Source organism: Triturus cristatus, chromosome 3_1 (assembly GCF_964204655.1).
Source record: "Triturus cristatus chromosome 3_1, aTriCri1.1, whole genome shotgun sequence".
NCBI lineage: Eukaryota > Metazoa > Chordata > Amphibia > Caudata > Salamandridae > Triturus > Triturus cristatus.
In genome coordinates, this window is record NC_140583.1 from 1,141,633,571 (window position 1) to 1,141,648,445 (window position 14,875).

The 14,875-nt window shown below is 47.1% G+C and overlaps 1 protein-coding gene across 1 annotated transcript in view; it reads left to right on the forward strand.

The window, feature by feature from the left end:
* Nucleotides 1-14,875, forward strand: part of LOC146861627 (contactin-associated protein-like 5) — a 1,270,002-nt gene that overhangs the window by 672,021 nt on the left and 583,106 nt on the right. The window contains exon 8 of the mRNA XM_085645996.1: nucleotides 4,737-5,001. Coding sequence (XP_085502122.1) covers nucleotides 4,737-5,001 — 265 coding nt within the window. The remainder of the gene's footprint in view (nucleotides 1-4,736; nucleotides 5,002-14,875) is intronic.

Consider the following 14,875-nt stretch of genomic DNA (forward strand, 5'->3'; position numbering starts at 1 on the left):
GAGCTACTGGATTGCACCGAGAGAAAGGGCCATATTAAATGTCCATCATTCACTGGCCGAGATGCAAACAGTAATATTGATCACATCTTATTAACTAGGAATAGTCCCTATATGGACCTTTGGATAACTGAACAGGTGGTTAGTGACCACAATAGTATTTCCATAGTCCTGTTGGCATGGGGTAACAAATTGACTAATACTGATTACACTATTACTGATATTCTACCCATCAGACCGAATGGAATGAGAATCAAATGGGATGGTGTAGACCCACATAAGATCCAATCGGTTGTGGTAAATAGCTGTAGGGACAGCATTAATTACTGTCTAAGGGATGAGTTTACCTCTGGTAAACTTTGTATGGAATTCACTAATATTAATAAGGTGATAAGCGATGTTTTAACCCGGAAATCCAAAGGCCTAAAACACGTTGGTAAGAAGTGGTTCAATTCTGAATGCACGGAGATATTAACTAACTTAAAGTTAGCTTTAAAGTCCAAACCCCGTGACAAAACTTTAGTCCGTAAATTACGATATGCTTATAAACAAGCTGTCCTTGCCCATAAAAAGGCGATGAGATCAGATGCCTGGGATAAGCTAGGCTTCGCAAGTGAAACCGGAAATATAAAATTATTCTGGGAAATTATAAATAGTCCCTTTTTAAAGGATGATCATATCCCTAAGCTGACGTCCCATGTTAATTGCACAGAATGGATAGAACATTTTTCTAATATTTTTAATCCAGATAAGGTTTTTTTAGATCAGTTTTTATTAAATAATTCTATTTGGCCATTTGTGCCACTGATGATTGGCGTCGATGAGGTGCGGGAAGGGATGGCAAATAGTAAAGGGGGCAAGGCACCAGGCCCGGATGGTGTCCCGATCGACTTATATAAAGCCGAAATAGATCTATGGGCACCAATCCTGACAAGAATTTTTAATGCTGCATCTGAGGGGGATTTTCCAAAATCTTGGGCAGAATCATTGATTGTCCCTCTATACAAGAAGGGTTCTCGATCTGAAGCATGTAATTACCGTCCTATTTCATTGTTAGATTCTTCAATTAAAGTACTAAGTAGGGTACTATTAAAAAGATTGGAAGACTGGGCTGCAGATTCAGACATTCTAACCCCAGTTCAATATGGGTTCAGGAAAGGCATTGGGACTATCGAGCAATGCCTTAATCTGGATTTGCTTATTAATAAATATACCACAGTGAAAGGAGGTAACTTGTTTTTATGTTTCGCTGATTTGAGCAGTGCATTTGATTTGGTGGACCACTCGCTCCTTTGGCCAGTATTGCTTGACCTTGGTGCACCGGAGGAGATAGTATTCTTTTTAGCAAGACTTTATGAAAAACTCTCTTGCAGTGTACGCTATGGGCCCACTGGCGAGCGAACTCCCTTCTTTACCGTGCGTAGAGGTATAAGGCAAGGATGTGTTATAGCACCTTTTTTATTCTCTCTCTTTATTAATCAAATTGCATCAACTTTAAACAATATTTCAGCTGATGCTCCCAAAATTGACAATATGGTCGTCTCAGTATTGTTATACGCGGACGACGCGGTCCTAATTTCCCGCACCCCTTTGGGCTTACAACGTCTTATTGACGCTTTTACTCATTTTATAAATGGCAGGAAATTGCTGATTAATAAATCCAAGACTTTTACAATGACTTGTGGTAAAAAATCAAAGTCACCATGTTCCTTTTTCCTAGAAGGCTCAAAGATCCAAGCTGTTAAAACATTCTGTTATTTAGGTATTAATTTTGATGGCAACGGTAAATGGACTAATGAGCAAGTAAATATTGGACATGAAGTAAATAGGAATTCTAATGGTATTTTTCGTTTTGCAACGAAAATAGGGGACTATAGAATAAAGGACATGGTCACCATATATAATGCGAGATGCGTTTCTTCAGCTCTATATGGAGCTGGTTTATGGGGTTACTCCTCCACTGCCCAACTCCAGATAAATGAAAACAGCTTTCTCAAACGCATGTTATGTGTCCCAGCTGCAGCTTCCACAGACTTGATTCACCAGGAAACTGGCCTCAATTATATTTCTGACCTGGCTGCAGTACGGCCTCTACTATTATGGCGTGCAATATGGCACAAGAAGGAAACTGCATTCACACAGTCTGTAATTAAAGACTGCCTTAAGCTAGATTTATGTCATCGTATTCCGTGGATAAATTACATTACTTCTTGGTTTAATACTCTGTTTGGAATTAACATTCATTCAGAGTATATAATACCCCTTTCGAAGAAGGAAATTAAAGACACGTTCATACTGTATAAGATGGAAGAAAGAAGTCAGCTATTTCGGTCTCAAAAAAACCTCTGTCTTTTATAGGCAGCTTAGCCTTAAGAGTGGGCTACAGTCGTATTTGGTGGATGTGACTATTAAATCGCACCGTTTTGTTTTAGTACGTTTAAGACTAGGCATTGTACACCATCTTGTATCCTTCCCTGTTATAGGGGCAGGTTCTAATTTAAACTGCCCATGTGACAACGTTTCTAAACAAAGTTGCTGCCATTTCCTGCTATTTTGTAAATTTTATGTTTTTTTAAGGAAGTTTTATTTGAAACCTATCCTTTTAAAATACAATATTCGTTCTACAGCAGACGCAATGAACTTATTATGTTCCCTCCAAAGCCCTGACGTCTGCTTCTATGTTGCATCTTTTATTCTGAAGTGTAGAGCTGCCAGGAAATCCATAATTTTATGAATTGTGCAACGTGTTCTACAATGGCTATCATGTATACGTGTATAAGTTATTATTATGACTATTTTGTGGTGCCATATATAGACTCATGTCCACCCATGTTAATTTACATATATTTGTAATAAACTAGTGCAAGGTTATTCTGCTACACTTGAACTTGTGCATTAGTTTTATTTTGGCATGGGGGTGCCTTTTATCATGTTATGGATTTCATACCTAGGCACATGTCACTTTATTCTTGGTATGGAATGTTTCTTAGATTAGTGAATTTTTGTTTCTTGAATAACAATTTTTCATACCTAAATTTTGTACTATGCACATATCACTTTATCTGTAAGTGGAGTTTATAATTTGTTCGATTCCTAGTCCACTGTGCAACATGTAACAATTTTTAAAATGACATTTGTCGGATTTTTATTGATGTGTATTTATGTATGGTTCTTTTTCAGTCCGTGCAAGATACTGGTCCTGGCTCAGTGATTTATCATTAGTTGTAATTAAGTCAAATATATGTCATAAATTTTTAATATGTATCATTATGTGTGTTCAGCTTATGTGGTTGTATTTATACTAACCGAATAAAAGCTTTTTGACTTGACTTGAATTGTATCGTTTTCTTGGCACCAACCACCAAGGTGGTCAAACACTTGATAACAAATCAAAAAAGTGACTGGATTATTGTTATTTATTAATTAATTTAGCTAGCAATAATCAGTATGACTTTATATTTGATCACACGTTGTTACCCAAGACATTAAAATGTCACCAACATGCATATATAAGTATAATAGTAATTGTATTGTCATTGGAATTCATTACATTGCAAGAATTTGTGGCTACATCAGGAACATATCTGTTAAAAATATTGTTATACAGTTCTCTCTTTTGCTGACAATTTAAAATGTTTTTGGGCTTTCACAAAGCCTGATGTAAATTCCGGTTTAAATTTGATAACAATATAACTTTGTAAGCCATGCCTGCTTAATTTGTGAAAGAAAGCGATCAGGTACCCGAAACTTTGCTCAGAAGCCAGTGGCTGATGCAATTAAACATCAGCAGGCTGAATACAAAGGCCCAGTAGTCTTTAATCTAGTACCTGACACTCCCTGCCCCTTTTTCTCACACTTGCAGGTTCCTGTTTTCTGTTTGTGATGGTTTTGCTGCCTTTTTCTTCCTCCGTCTTTCTGATCTATGTGTATTTCCCTCTCTTTGCACTTGGTAAATATCTGATGACATAAAAATAAGAGCCAGTCCCCACAAATAAGTGATGGTGCCCCCTCTGGCAAACACTGGCTTAAATTAAGCACTGCACTTGTCAATAAAGGTGACATGTTGGTAATGGGGGAGCCCTTGCATATCATTCACTTTGAGCTACAATTCCATGCCACACCACAACACGGCACAACGAGCTAAACTAAAAGCCTGTGGAGGGTCATCTGGGGAGTGTTGCATTTTTTTCACGCCACTCCACCTCTCTTGACTTCCTCATGAAGATAACCTGTTCCTACATATGTAGGTAAACAAAATATGGACCACCAGTGTGTGTGAGGGATAGGGTAAAGGGTGCCTACTCTCTCTGAATTTACTTGGAGGTCTGCTAAGCAGCCTTCCAGCTCTCCAACCTGTCCCAATAGCTCTGTTTCTTGAAAAATCCACTTGCATAGTGATGGGCCAGTCCATTTGTGCTGTACAAATGTAAGCATGTTCACCACTGCAATCTGATGAGAGACAAATGTGCGTCTGGAGGCTGATGCAAGGTGGTCTTCCTATTATGTCACCATTATAATATTCCACCAGCAAAAACAGGCTTCAGATTCCCTAGTGTGTTCTGGTCATTGTAATTCTGTACTTAATAAGTCTTGATATAAAATGGATCCCATGACACGTTATGACATATTAATTTTAAGCTGACACACCAATTTATGAAATGTGCACAGCGGTCTATAGAGAGTGACATTGTCCCTCATTTATGCTACCACTAATATTGTCATTGTAACATTTTTTTCAGGGTAATGTGACATTTTCCTGCTCCAAGCAACACATCGTTCCAATCACATTTGTGAGCTCCAGCAGAAGCTTCCTGTTCTTACCGGGCACTCCCTACATTGACGGGCTATCAGTCAGTTTCCACTTCCGCACTTGGAATCAAGATGGTCTTTTGCTGTCCACTGAGCTCTCTGAAGGTTCTGGAGTCCTTCTTCTCTACCTCGTTTCTGGAAAATTAAATCTTGTAATCAAGAAAGTAACAGAAATCTCAGTGAAGATCAGTACAGGTAAGGCACCATTAATGTTCCTTTTTTATCAACTTCATGATTCTGTTTGACAATGTTTTGCGTAAAGAAACTCAACAGATGCAAAAGTATCATTGAGAGGACCAAATATATAATTATATAATGGAAGTCGGAGTTGTACAAAGGAGAATACTATTTTGTTTCTAAAGACATTAGTTTCCAACTGAGAAATTGTTTAATTATTGTAATGCCCTAAAATAAATATAAGTCTGATAAAATCCAGTTGGTCAGCATGAAATATCAGCAGTATATAGAGTCTAATTTAGGGTTTCACAGATGGTTACTTCTTCACAAATGTGACTTATAACAATTGGCATAGGATATATTATACTTGAAATAAGATGGATGTTTGTGGAGGGTGGTGAGATCAGCAAAAAGTCATTTAATGCAGGGTTTAACTTAAGGTGGTATGAGTCATCCAAGACTGAATTTTGTCAAAGACTAAGCCAGAAAGAAAATTTACGAAAAGAGGCTGCTCTCAAGTAGAGTTGCATGCTGCCATCATAGAAGTGGTAGGAGTTGTGGCTGAGTTTCATAAGAGAAACATACTGTTCACGTACTGCCTAAAAAGTCTAGGAGAGACTACAAAGCCTTGTGATACACCCTGTTGAAGATGTGAGGGTTTGGACCATTATGTGTGATCTTATGTGGCTTGGCACCAAATCTAAAGGCAAGAGAATAACCAGCTTAGTAACATTCCTCTGGATGCCATTCTTTTCTCAACAAAACTTAGAAGTATGGGATGTCTGACAGTTTCAAGTACAGCAGAGAGATCAAAAAGGGTTAAAAGGCAGAAGTCCCCTTGTTCAAGAAAGAGGAGTACACCAACAATTTAAAGACATTGCAGTATGTGGTGGCGAAGTTTGATCTGAATCCTGATTGGAAGTCAACCATAAGGTGTTTTAAAGCAATGAATTGTCTGAACTAACTTTCAACTTAGATTTCTAATACTATGAAATGTCGATTTTACACTTGTGGATAACTGTTCATATATTTTGGTTCAGTTTCTCTCTTGTTTTTTTAGTAATGGGGTATTGTTAGACCTGAACCCTCCAGATAGCAATTCCCCAAACATTTTTATTTCTCCTCCTGGGTTTAGCTGATTGTCTTGTTAGGGCCTTAGGGCCTGGAGCACTTTTCCACTGTAAATGCAATGCAAAAGTGTGCACACCCTTCCTACACATGTTAGGAAGTGGTGCTTACCTGGGGTTACCAGGATGTCTCCAGCCTGCCATTGCAGGCTGATGTGCGCACTAACAGCGATGGTGCTCTTACATATGTGTCCAGCCTGCCATGACAGGCAGGTATGTGCTTGCATTGCAGGCCAGGTCGCTCCCCACGCCGCACAGCACCGCCTGTGTGTTCGTGCCTTCTCCCCTTCTCCCCTGCTGCCGCTCCCTTTGTGAGTTCGCCCCTGCAGTGCCTGCCATTCACCCCTAGCTGACTGGTTTTGCTGTGATTGTACTGTATTTCATATTATATTTGTTCTGCCTATTTCCTGCTGCTGATTGTGGTTTCCCGTTTTCTGTGCCCCCACGCTATCGCTCCAGCCCCCCTTTCCCTTTTTTCTTCTGTACCCGAGTCCCGTTTCCCGCCACTGCTCCCCTGTGGCCACGCCCCCTCGCTCTCCCATTTGCCGCTCCGCTCTCGTCTTCCAGCTGCTCCTCCCTCCGTGCCTTTAATGGCGGACGCTGTGCGGCCGCGCCTCTGGCGCGCCAGAGGCAAGCCTGTCTGCGCCCCTCTGCACGTGGCCCGCGCCCAGCACCAGAACCCCTGGACCCCGCGACCGCCACAACGCCAGACTCTGCTTCGACGCCAGAACCCTCCACACACTCAACACCGGCCGAGACCAAAGCTGCTTCCAGGCCGCCCCTAAACGCACCCACGGACCTTTCTCCTGCCGCACCTGCAGCTTCACCTACGACAGAGACACCAAACATCCAAAGACCGGACACAACAACCTCCGCTGCATACTCCTCAACACCCGCTCCGCACGCAAACCCGCCATCGAGCTCTGGGACCTGCTCGACACCTCCGCCCCAGACATTGCCTTCCTGACCGAGACCTGGTGGAATGACTCCTCGGCGCCCGACATCTCCATAGCCATCCCGGACGGCTACAAGATCACCCGTAGGGATTGCGCCAACGGAATCAGAGGAGGAATAGCCATTGTCCACAAGTCCACCCTCAAGGTCTCCTCACACGCAGACGACACCCTCAACAATGCCGAACACCTGTACTTCCAGATCCACACCAACCCCAACACCACCCTCAGAGGAACGCTCGTCTACAGACCCCCCGGACCCCGGGTACAGTTCTGCGACTCCATCGCCGACCTCGCCAGCACCCACGCACTCGACTCCACGGACTACATCCTCCTCGGGAACCTGAACTTTTACCTCGAGAACAACAACGACGCCAACTCCCCCGCACTGATCGACAACCTCGCCAACCTCGGCCTCAGACAACTCGTCACTACACCCACCCACGCTGCCAGCCACACGCTTGACCCCGTCTTCTCCACGAGCACCCATGTCGCCTTCGACCACACCACCGAACTCCACTGGACTGACCACCGCTGCATCCATTTCACCTTCAAGAAACCCACCACGCACCACTGCACCCAACAGATGCCCCACCGCTGCTGGAGCAAAGTCACTGAAGACCAGCTGACCACCACCCTCACCCAGAACCCACCCACCGACACCACCGACCCAGACGCCGACACCCGCAACCTTAGACAGTGGATCGACGACTGCGCCAACACCCTCGCCCCGCTCAAGAAACCCTCCAACAACCACACCAGCAAGAAAGCCACCTAATTCACCGGAGAGCTCCAGACCTCCAAACGTGCATGCCGGAATCTGGAGAAGAAATGGCTCCACGAGTGTACACCAGACAGCCACACAGCCCACAAGGACGCCACCCGCAGACATCACCACCTCATCAGACTAGCCAAGAGATCTTCCTTCAAAGCCCGCCTGGATAACAATGCTCACGACAGCAAAGAGCTCTTCAGCATCGTGAAGGAACTCTCCAACCCCAGCGCCAACACCAACGACATCCCGCCCTCACAAGAAGTGTGCGACACACTGGCCACCTTCTTCCACCGCAAGATCGCTGACATCCATGACACCTCCAACACCACGACCGCCATGACCACGCCAGATGTCACCCCCCCTGCGAACATCACACGCACCAACCACCTGACCTCCTGGGCCAACGTCAACGATGACGAGACACGCAAGGTCATGAACTCAATCCACTCAGGATCACCTTCAGACCCATGCCCACACCACATATTCAACAAAGCAGACGCAGCCATCGCACCCCAACTACGGAAGGTCATCAACATCTCCTTCGAGACAGCGACTTTCCCGGAAAACTCGAAGCACGCCGAAATCAGCGCCCTCCTCAAGAAGCCCAAGGCGGACCCCAAGGACCTCAAGAATTTCAGACCCATCTCCCTGCTCCCGTTCCCGGCGAAGGTCATCGAGAAAATCGTCAACATGCAACTGGCCCGCCACCTCGAGGACAACAACATCTTAGACCTGTCCCAGTCTGGATTCAGACCCAACCACAGCACCGAGACAGCCCTCATCGCCGCAACAGACAACATCAGACGCTAACTAGACAACGGCGAAACATCAGCCCTCATCCTCCTGGACCTGTCAGCCGCCTTCGACACGGTCTGCCACTGCACACTAAAGACACGCCTCCAAGAAGCCGGAATCCAAGAGAAGGCCCTGAACTGGACCACACCCTTCCTCGCCGGCAGGACCCAGAGCATCCGCCTCCCCCTTCCGTTCCACAGCCACCGACATCATCTGCGGCGTACCCCAGGGTCATCCCTCAGCCCGACGCTGTTCAATGTCTACATGGCCCCCCTCACACAAGTGGCCCGCCAACACGACCTCAACATCATCTCCTACGCCGACGACACCCAGCTCATCCTCTCCCTCACCAAGGACCCGCACACCGCCAAAACCAAACTCCACGAGGGAATGAAGGCCGTCGCCGATTGGATGAGGAACAGTCGTCTGAAGCTGAACTCAGACAAGATGGAGGTTCTCATCCTCGGACTCACCCCCTCTGCCTGGGATGACTCCTGGTGGCCAACCACGCTGGGAACAGCACCAACACCCACTGACCGCACACGCAACCTAGGATTCATCCTCGACTCCTCCCTCTCCATGTCAAAGCAGGTCAACGCCGTCTCCTCCTCCTGCTACAACACCCTCCGCATGCTCCGCAGGATCTACAAGTGGATCCCTACTGAAACAAGAAGAACAGTGACTCAGGCCCTCATCAGCAGCAGGCTGGACTATGGCAACGCTCTCTATGCCGGAATCCCTGCCAAACACCTGCGACGACTACAACGCATCCAAAACGTCTCCGCCCGACTGATCCTCAACGTCCCCCACCTGAGGGACCTACACTGGCTCCCCGTCGACAAGAGGATCACCTTCAAGCTCCTCACCCACACACACAAAGCACTCCACAACACCGGACCAGCCTACCTCAATAGCAGACTCAGCTTCTACACCCCTACCCGCCAGCTCCAATCCGCCAGCCTCGCCCTCGCCACTGTCCCCCGCATCCAACGAATGACCTCCGGCGGCAGAGCCTTCTCCTTCCTCGCCGCCAAGACCTGGAACTCCCTCCCTACTCACCTGCGACAGTCCCAAGACCTGCTCTCCTTCAGAAGACTCCTCAAGACCTGGCTCTTCGAGCAGTAGCGGCACCCCCTCCCCTCAGTGCCTTGAGACCCTCACGGGTATATAGTGCGCTCCACAAGTACATTGATTGTTTGATTGATTGATTGTGCTTTGCACCGATGGTGTTTTTGAATATGTGTCCTGCCAGCCATTGCAGGCTGATGCGTGCAATTGTGCGTTTACACAGACAGACCTGTTTAAGTCACTAGCCACCCGGAGAGGACCTTTCACTTCCATCCGAGCACTCCAAGGGAACATCTTTAGGGGTGAAGAAAGTGGTAGGTGGAAGGCAGGGCAGGTACACACGTGTTTCCCCTGCCCGGGTAGTAAGGAATACCCATACGTGTTTTCACTGCTTATGCAGTTTGCTCTCCCCATAGGCTAACATGGGGGAATGGTTGAGATCACTTCAGGCTGCAATAGTGAATTGCAGTGGAGAAGCCTTATGATGTTTCCTATCATTGGATTTACAGCTACATCCCCTTGCCAGTGGTAAAGGTGGCTTTGTAATCATTCGCACAGAAATACCACTTCTAGAAAGGGGGCATTTCTGTGCTTTAAACTCTTTCTGTGCCTCAGTGCTTGGCTTCAGTCCACACTGGAGGTTGGGGAGCACATCTGGACATTCCCCAGCAACAGCTATAAAACACTTGCCATGCAACTTTAACGACAGATCTCTGTCATTTGCAGGCGGGTGGGAGAGATTGGAGAGATTCGAGAAAGAGATTTTGACACTTGGCCTGTGGAGCCAGATAAAGGCCCAAGTAAAGATAGAGATCTGCATTCCACGACCTCATTGCAGACAGGACTGAAATTTAGGGGAGACATCTGTGGTTCAAAAGAAGGCACTTTGAGCCACCCTCAACTTCAAAAGCATACTCCAGTATAACTACTGGTACCATAATTCAGCATGGGGTGAAATATGCTTGTGGGGACGCGGTACCTGAGAACTTGGAACTATGTGGTGCACATTGCTCGAGGACTCTGTCATGCACAAGTAAAGTTACTGCCATTGAAAGTGACCGCGTGCCCTTCCTGAATAGTTGCTGGCCTGGGCCAGCTACCTGCCGCTATGTGGCACCCTGAAGTGTGGTCTCCAAGGGCTTGTTGAGCTTGCCCCCTTTCTTCAGAGGTCTCAAAGGCCAAAGATCTCCTAAGTGTGACTCACATCGTCCACCTGTGACACCTGAAGCGTGGTGGCCTCTCTAGTGCCCTCATCGTCTGCTGGATTCCAACTGGTAGCGATGTGTGTGCGTGGATCTAAGAATTGTGCATTGGAGACCGGATTGCCTTGTGTTAAGCCCTGTCCCGCATCTAAGGCGTGTGGCCCCCACATTGTGAGGATCTTGGCACGCTTAAGCGTCTTCTTGATGGTGAGCAGATTCACCGGTTGTGGGACCCAGTGTGGCCTGCTTCATTGATTGCACTGCATCTCTCTCGTGCGACACTCCAAATGCATGCTCATTGCGTACAGTAAGGACAATGGAGCGGTGCAGGCCCAAGTCAGTATTGCATCAATAAGGAAGCTTGATCAGTGTCTTCATTGCATCAATCTTTATTTATAACAATCCATGCGGTCAATAAAGCACATCAGCCAACGCGTTTCGTTCATGAATTGAACTTCGTTAGGGCTAAATAATGGTAGGTTGGGTGAGCGACTAGTGCATGGAGAACGTGGGTTCAGCGGGCCCAACCTGGTCCGCACCCTGTTCTGAAAACCGAGTCAGAGGCACTCGATCAAGTCGCTTCACAGTGGTGTTGGGGCCTCCTTGATAAGGGCCGGCAAAGTGTACCTGTAATGTCAGTCACAGCGTATCAGCTATCATTGCGTGCGGTGTCCGAATCACAGGTTCCGACCCTCGGTGGTAGGGACATAACTGTAGTAGTATCTTTTTCTACCTCGTGAAGCATTGTTGAACTTGCACCTGTGTGTGATCAGAGCTGTCTGGTGTGACCAATATCGACGTGCAACGGACATTGTGCCTGATTTCCAGGGAGGTAAGGATTTTGCAGCTCTTAACAAAACAGTGCTGTCTGATGCAGCCAAAATTGATGTGGAGGGCCAGATTTTTCAAATCTTTGTTGTGTGTGACCGGAACGGTCAGGTGTGACCTGTATCATCGCACACCCAACTTTGTGCCCAGATTTACTTGGTGCAACTCTGATCAAAGTGGTTCCCCTGCTTCAATCCCCAGTCATCTACTGTATCCTTACTTGTCCCGCAGTGCAGCTGACCACCTGCCACCTCATCACCCAGCCTTCCCCTACAACACATGTTGGACTTGGCCCTTCTTGGCAGGTTCAACACTGAACTTTCTTGCCTTAAGCTCTGACATGGTGGTAGTGATTTTAGGCCTCTGGGCACTTTAGCACTGTGGCCCAGTGTAAAGTGCGTGCGCGCTCTGAGTGCGTGTGGTGAGATTAGCCTGTCCTCCTATAGGAATGCATGGGGGCTATGTGTGTCCATGGTAATTCCTGGTGTGAGAGTGCAGGGTCGAGTTTAGTATGTGCGAACTCGTGAGAATAAATGCTGCGCAATGGTGTGCGCAGATTTATGGTGACTGGTGGAGAAGTGCCACTTTTAGAAAATCTGCATGTAGATGGGAGGGAGGAGTTGCACTTGGGACCTGAATAGGACTGTGCCTTCCCTCCACAATGCTGTCTCCACCTCCTGTGGTGCGTCTGATGTCCCTAGCCTGTCCTGTAAAAAGAGTCATGTACACAAAGTGCTTCTGAACCAGTTGTATCTGGTTCCCCCAAACCCTGCACCTTTGCACAAAGGAAATGTGTGTATAAAAGAAGGGTCTGTGACCCCATGAGAGGTTGTTCAGTTTTTCAGTGTGCTGATCCTGCTGGGGGCGTGCTGCTGCTGTGGCCCAGGGGAGGGCTGGCCTCCCTGGGCCCTGCATTGCCCCTTCATGCCCAAGGACTATTCTCTTTGTTCCTGGACTTATGCTTCATCTAGCGCCTGGGAGCGCTCTCTTTTAATTTGCCCAGCTGATAGAAAGCGTGGGCTTCGCAGCGCCGAGCTGCCTATCGCCATGAGGGAATCCCCAGCGTAGGGATTCCCCCAAAATTGCCTGGATTGAGCGGGTGCCCACCCCGCATTTATCTGCTTCTTCGTGGGTGCCCACCCCACATAGCCGCTTTTCATTTATTGCAGAATAGCGGGTGCCCACCCTGCTTTATATTTTTCATGAAGAGGGAGCCTACCCCTCATTTTGCCCGGAGTAAAGAATGGATCACCGCTGCGGCCGGAGTCGTGGCAAAAACGGAAGTCAGGCAACAATGTACCTGGCGGCGGACGGGACTTCCAGTTTTGCTGAAGCTCCGGTCCCAGGAGAGGGACCGAGCGAAGAGTGGTGTGCCGGCCCTGGGGCCAACGAGGAGGCCCAGAGGAGGTCGGCGCTGGGAGTGAAGACGAGCCGAAGAGCGGGTAAGTGACCTCTCTTCGTGTAGACGCCTCAGTGTGAGGAGTCTGAGCGGCCCCGTCTGGAAGCAGGCCGCTCCAATCCTTGCGGGTCCTAGTTTGTTTTAGGAGCCAGTGCGTTCCAACGAGGGCCAATAATTTAGGGGCCCCTGAGGGCCACAGTGCTTAGGGCATTATTTGTTTACAGAGCCCCGTGTGGCTCCAATGTTTTGGATAATTACTTTCAGAGTCCCGTGTGGCTCTAACGTTTTGCATAATTACTTTCAGAGCCCTGTGTGGCTCCAATGTTTGATATAATTACTTTCAGAGCCCCGTGTGGCTCCAACAAAGGGGGCACATTTGTTTTAAGGGCCATTGAAGAGCCCATGCCTCATTTTAATATTCTCAGCTGCCCAGCAAGTAGTGGGCAGTTGCACTGTTTAGGTCTTGCTTTGCTTTAGGGGACATGTTTAAGTTGGGAGTGATTTGCACTCCTTTTCCCCCCTTTTCTTCACAGCTGCGCTGCACTTAGTGCCAGCTGCTACGTTTAGGCCTGCGCAAAGTGCGCACCCATGACTTTCGCTGCACTGACAGTCACCCTGACTTTTGGACCTAGGGCATTTGAGCCCCTAAGAGATGGCCAGTTGGCCAGGGGGACTATTAGGTTTCTAGGGCGCCAGGCCCTAGTGTGGTTTATGTGGTACTAGGAAATGTAATTTATATAGTATGTTTTACGCACCCTGTTTTTATGCCTCTAGATGTGATTTTATGATAATGAGGTTTTGCCTACTATGTTATGCTTTAGTCTTTATTCTCTACTGTGGTTTAGGTATGAGTTATTCCCTACTGCGGTTCATGTTAGTAAGTTTATTTCCTAATGCGAGTTATGTTTAGGAGATTATGGTCTACTATGTTTAGGCTTATGAGGTTGGTGCAGAATATATTTCTCGCCTGATGTGATACTGTGCATGATATGATTTATGTTACAGGATGATGCTGAGTATAGTTTTTGCCAGTAATTTCTGGTTGTGGTCTACATTTAGGATATGTTCTTACTTTTACTATTTTTACCAAGTGATGATTCTGACAGTGGCCCACGTGGCCCTGGCATGTGTAAATAATCCCCTGTAACTATTGCCCAGTGTCAGTTGACACTGTGTATATTGTGTGATTACCATCTAGTATGTATTCTGACAATACAAAGTATATTTTTATATATAACCTTGTGTGGAGTTTCTTTTGTGGTGTGCCTAGTATGTTGTTGCTGTGTGTGTTGCACAAATGCTTTACACATCGCCACCGGGATAAGTCTGACTGCTCGTGTCAAGCTACCAAGGGGGTGAGCAGGGGTTATCTTTGGCGTGTAACTCCCTTGCCCTGACTAGAGTGGTGGTCTCTGCCTGGCTTTGGCGCAAGCCTTAGCCAACCAGAGATCCCATTTCTAACAACACCATGTTGCCAAGCAGTATTGCCCGGCTCGTGTCTGGGTGGTGGGAGTGACTGACTGGGTAGAGGATTGCTTCCGAAAATGATAAGAAGTGGGTCAAGAGACTGCCTGACCCTCCCAGTGCTTTGCAGAACGGGGCTGGTGCCGAGAGGCCTTTGGGGACCTCTTTGGTGTGATCATCTATTGCTATCTTCTTGTGTCTGTTACACATCCTGTGGGAGAGCTTCTCGAGTTGCTGCCAACCCCTTTTTGCCAACTACCTCCTAATTGACCTTGCTGCCA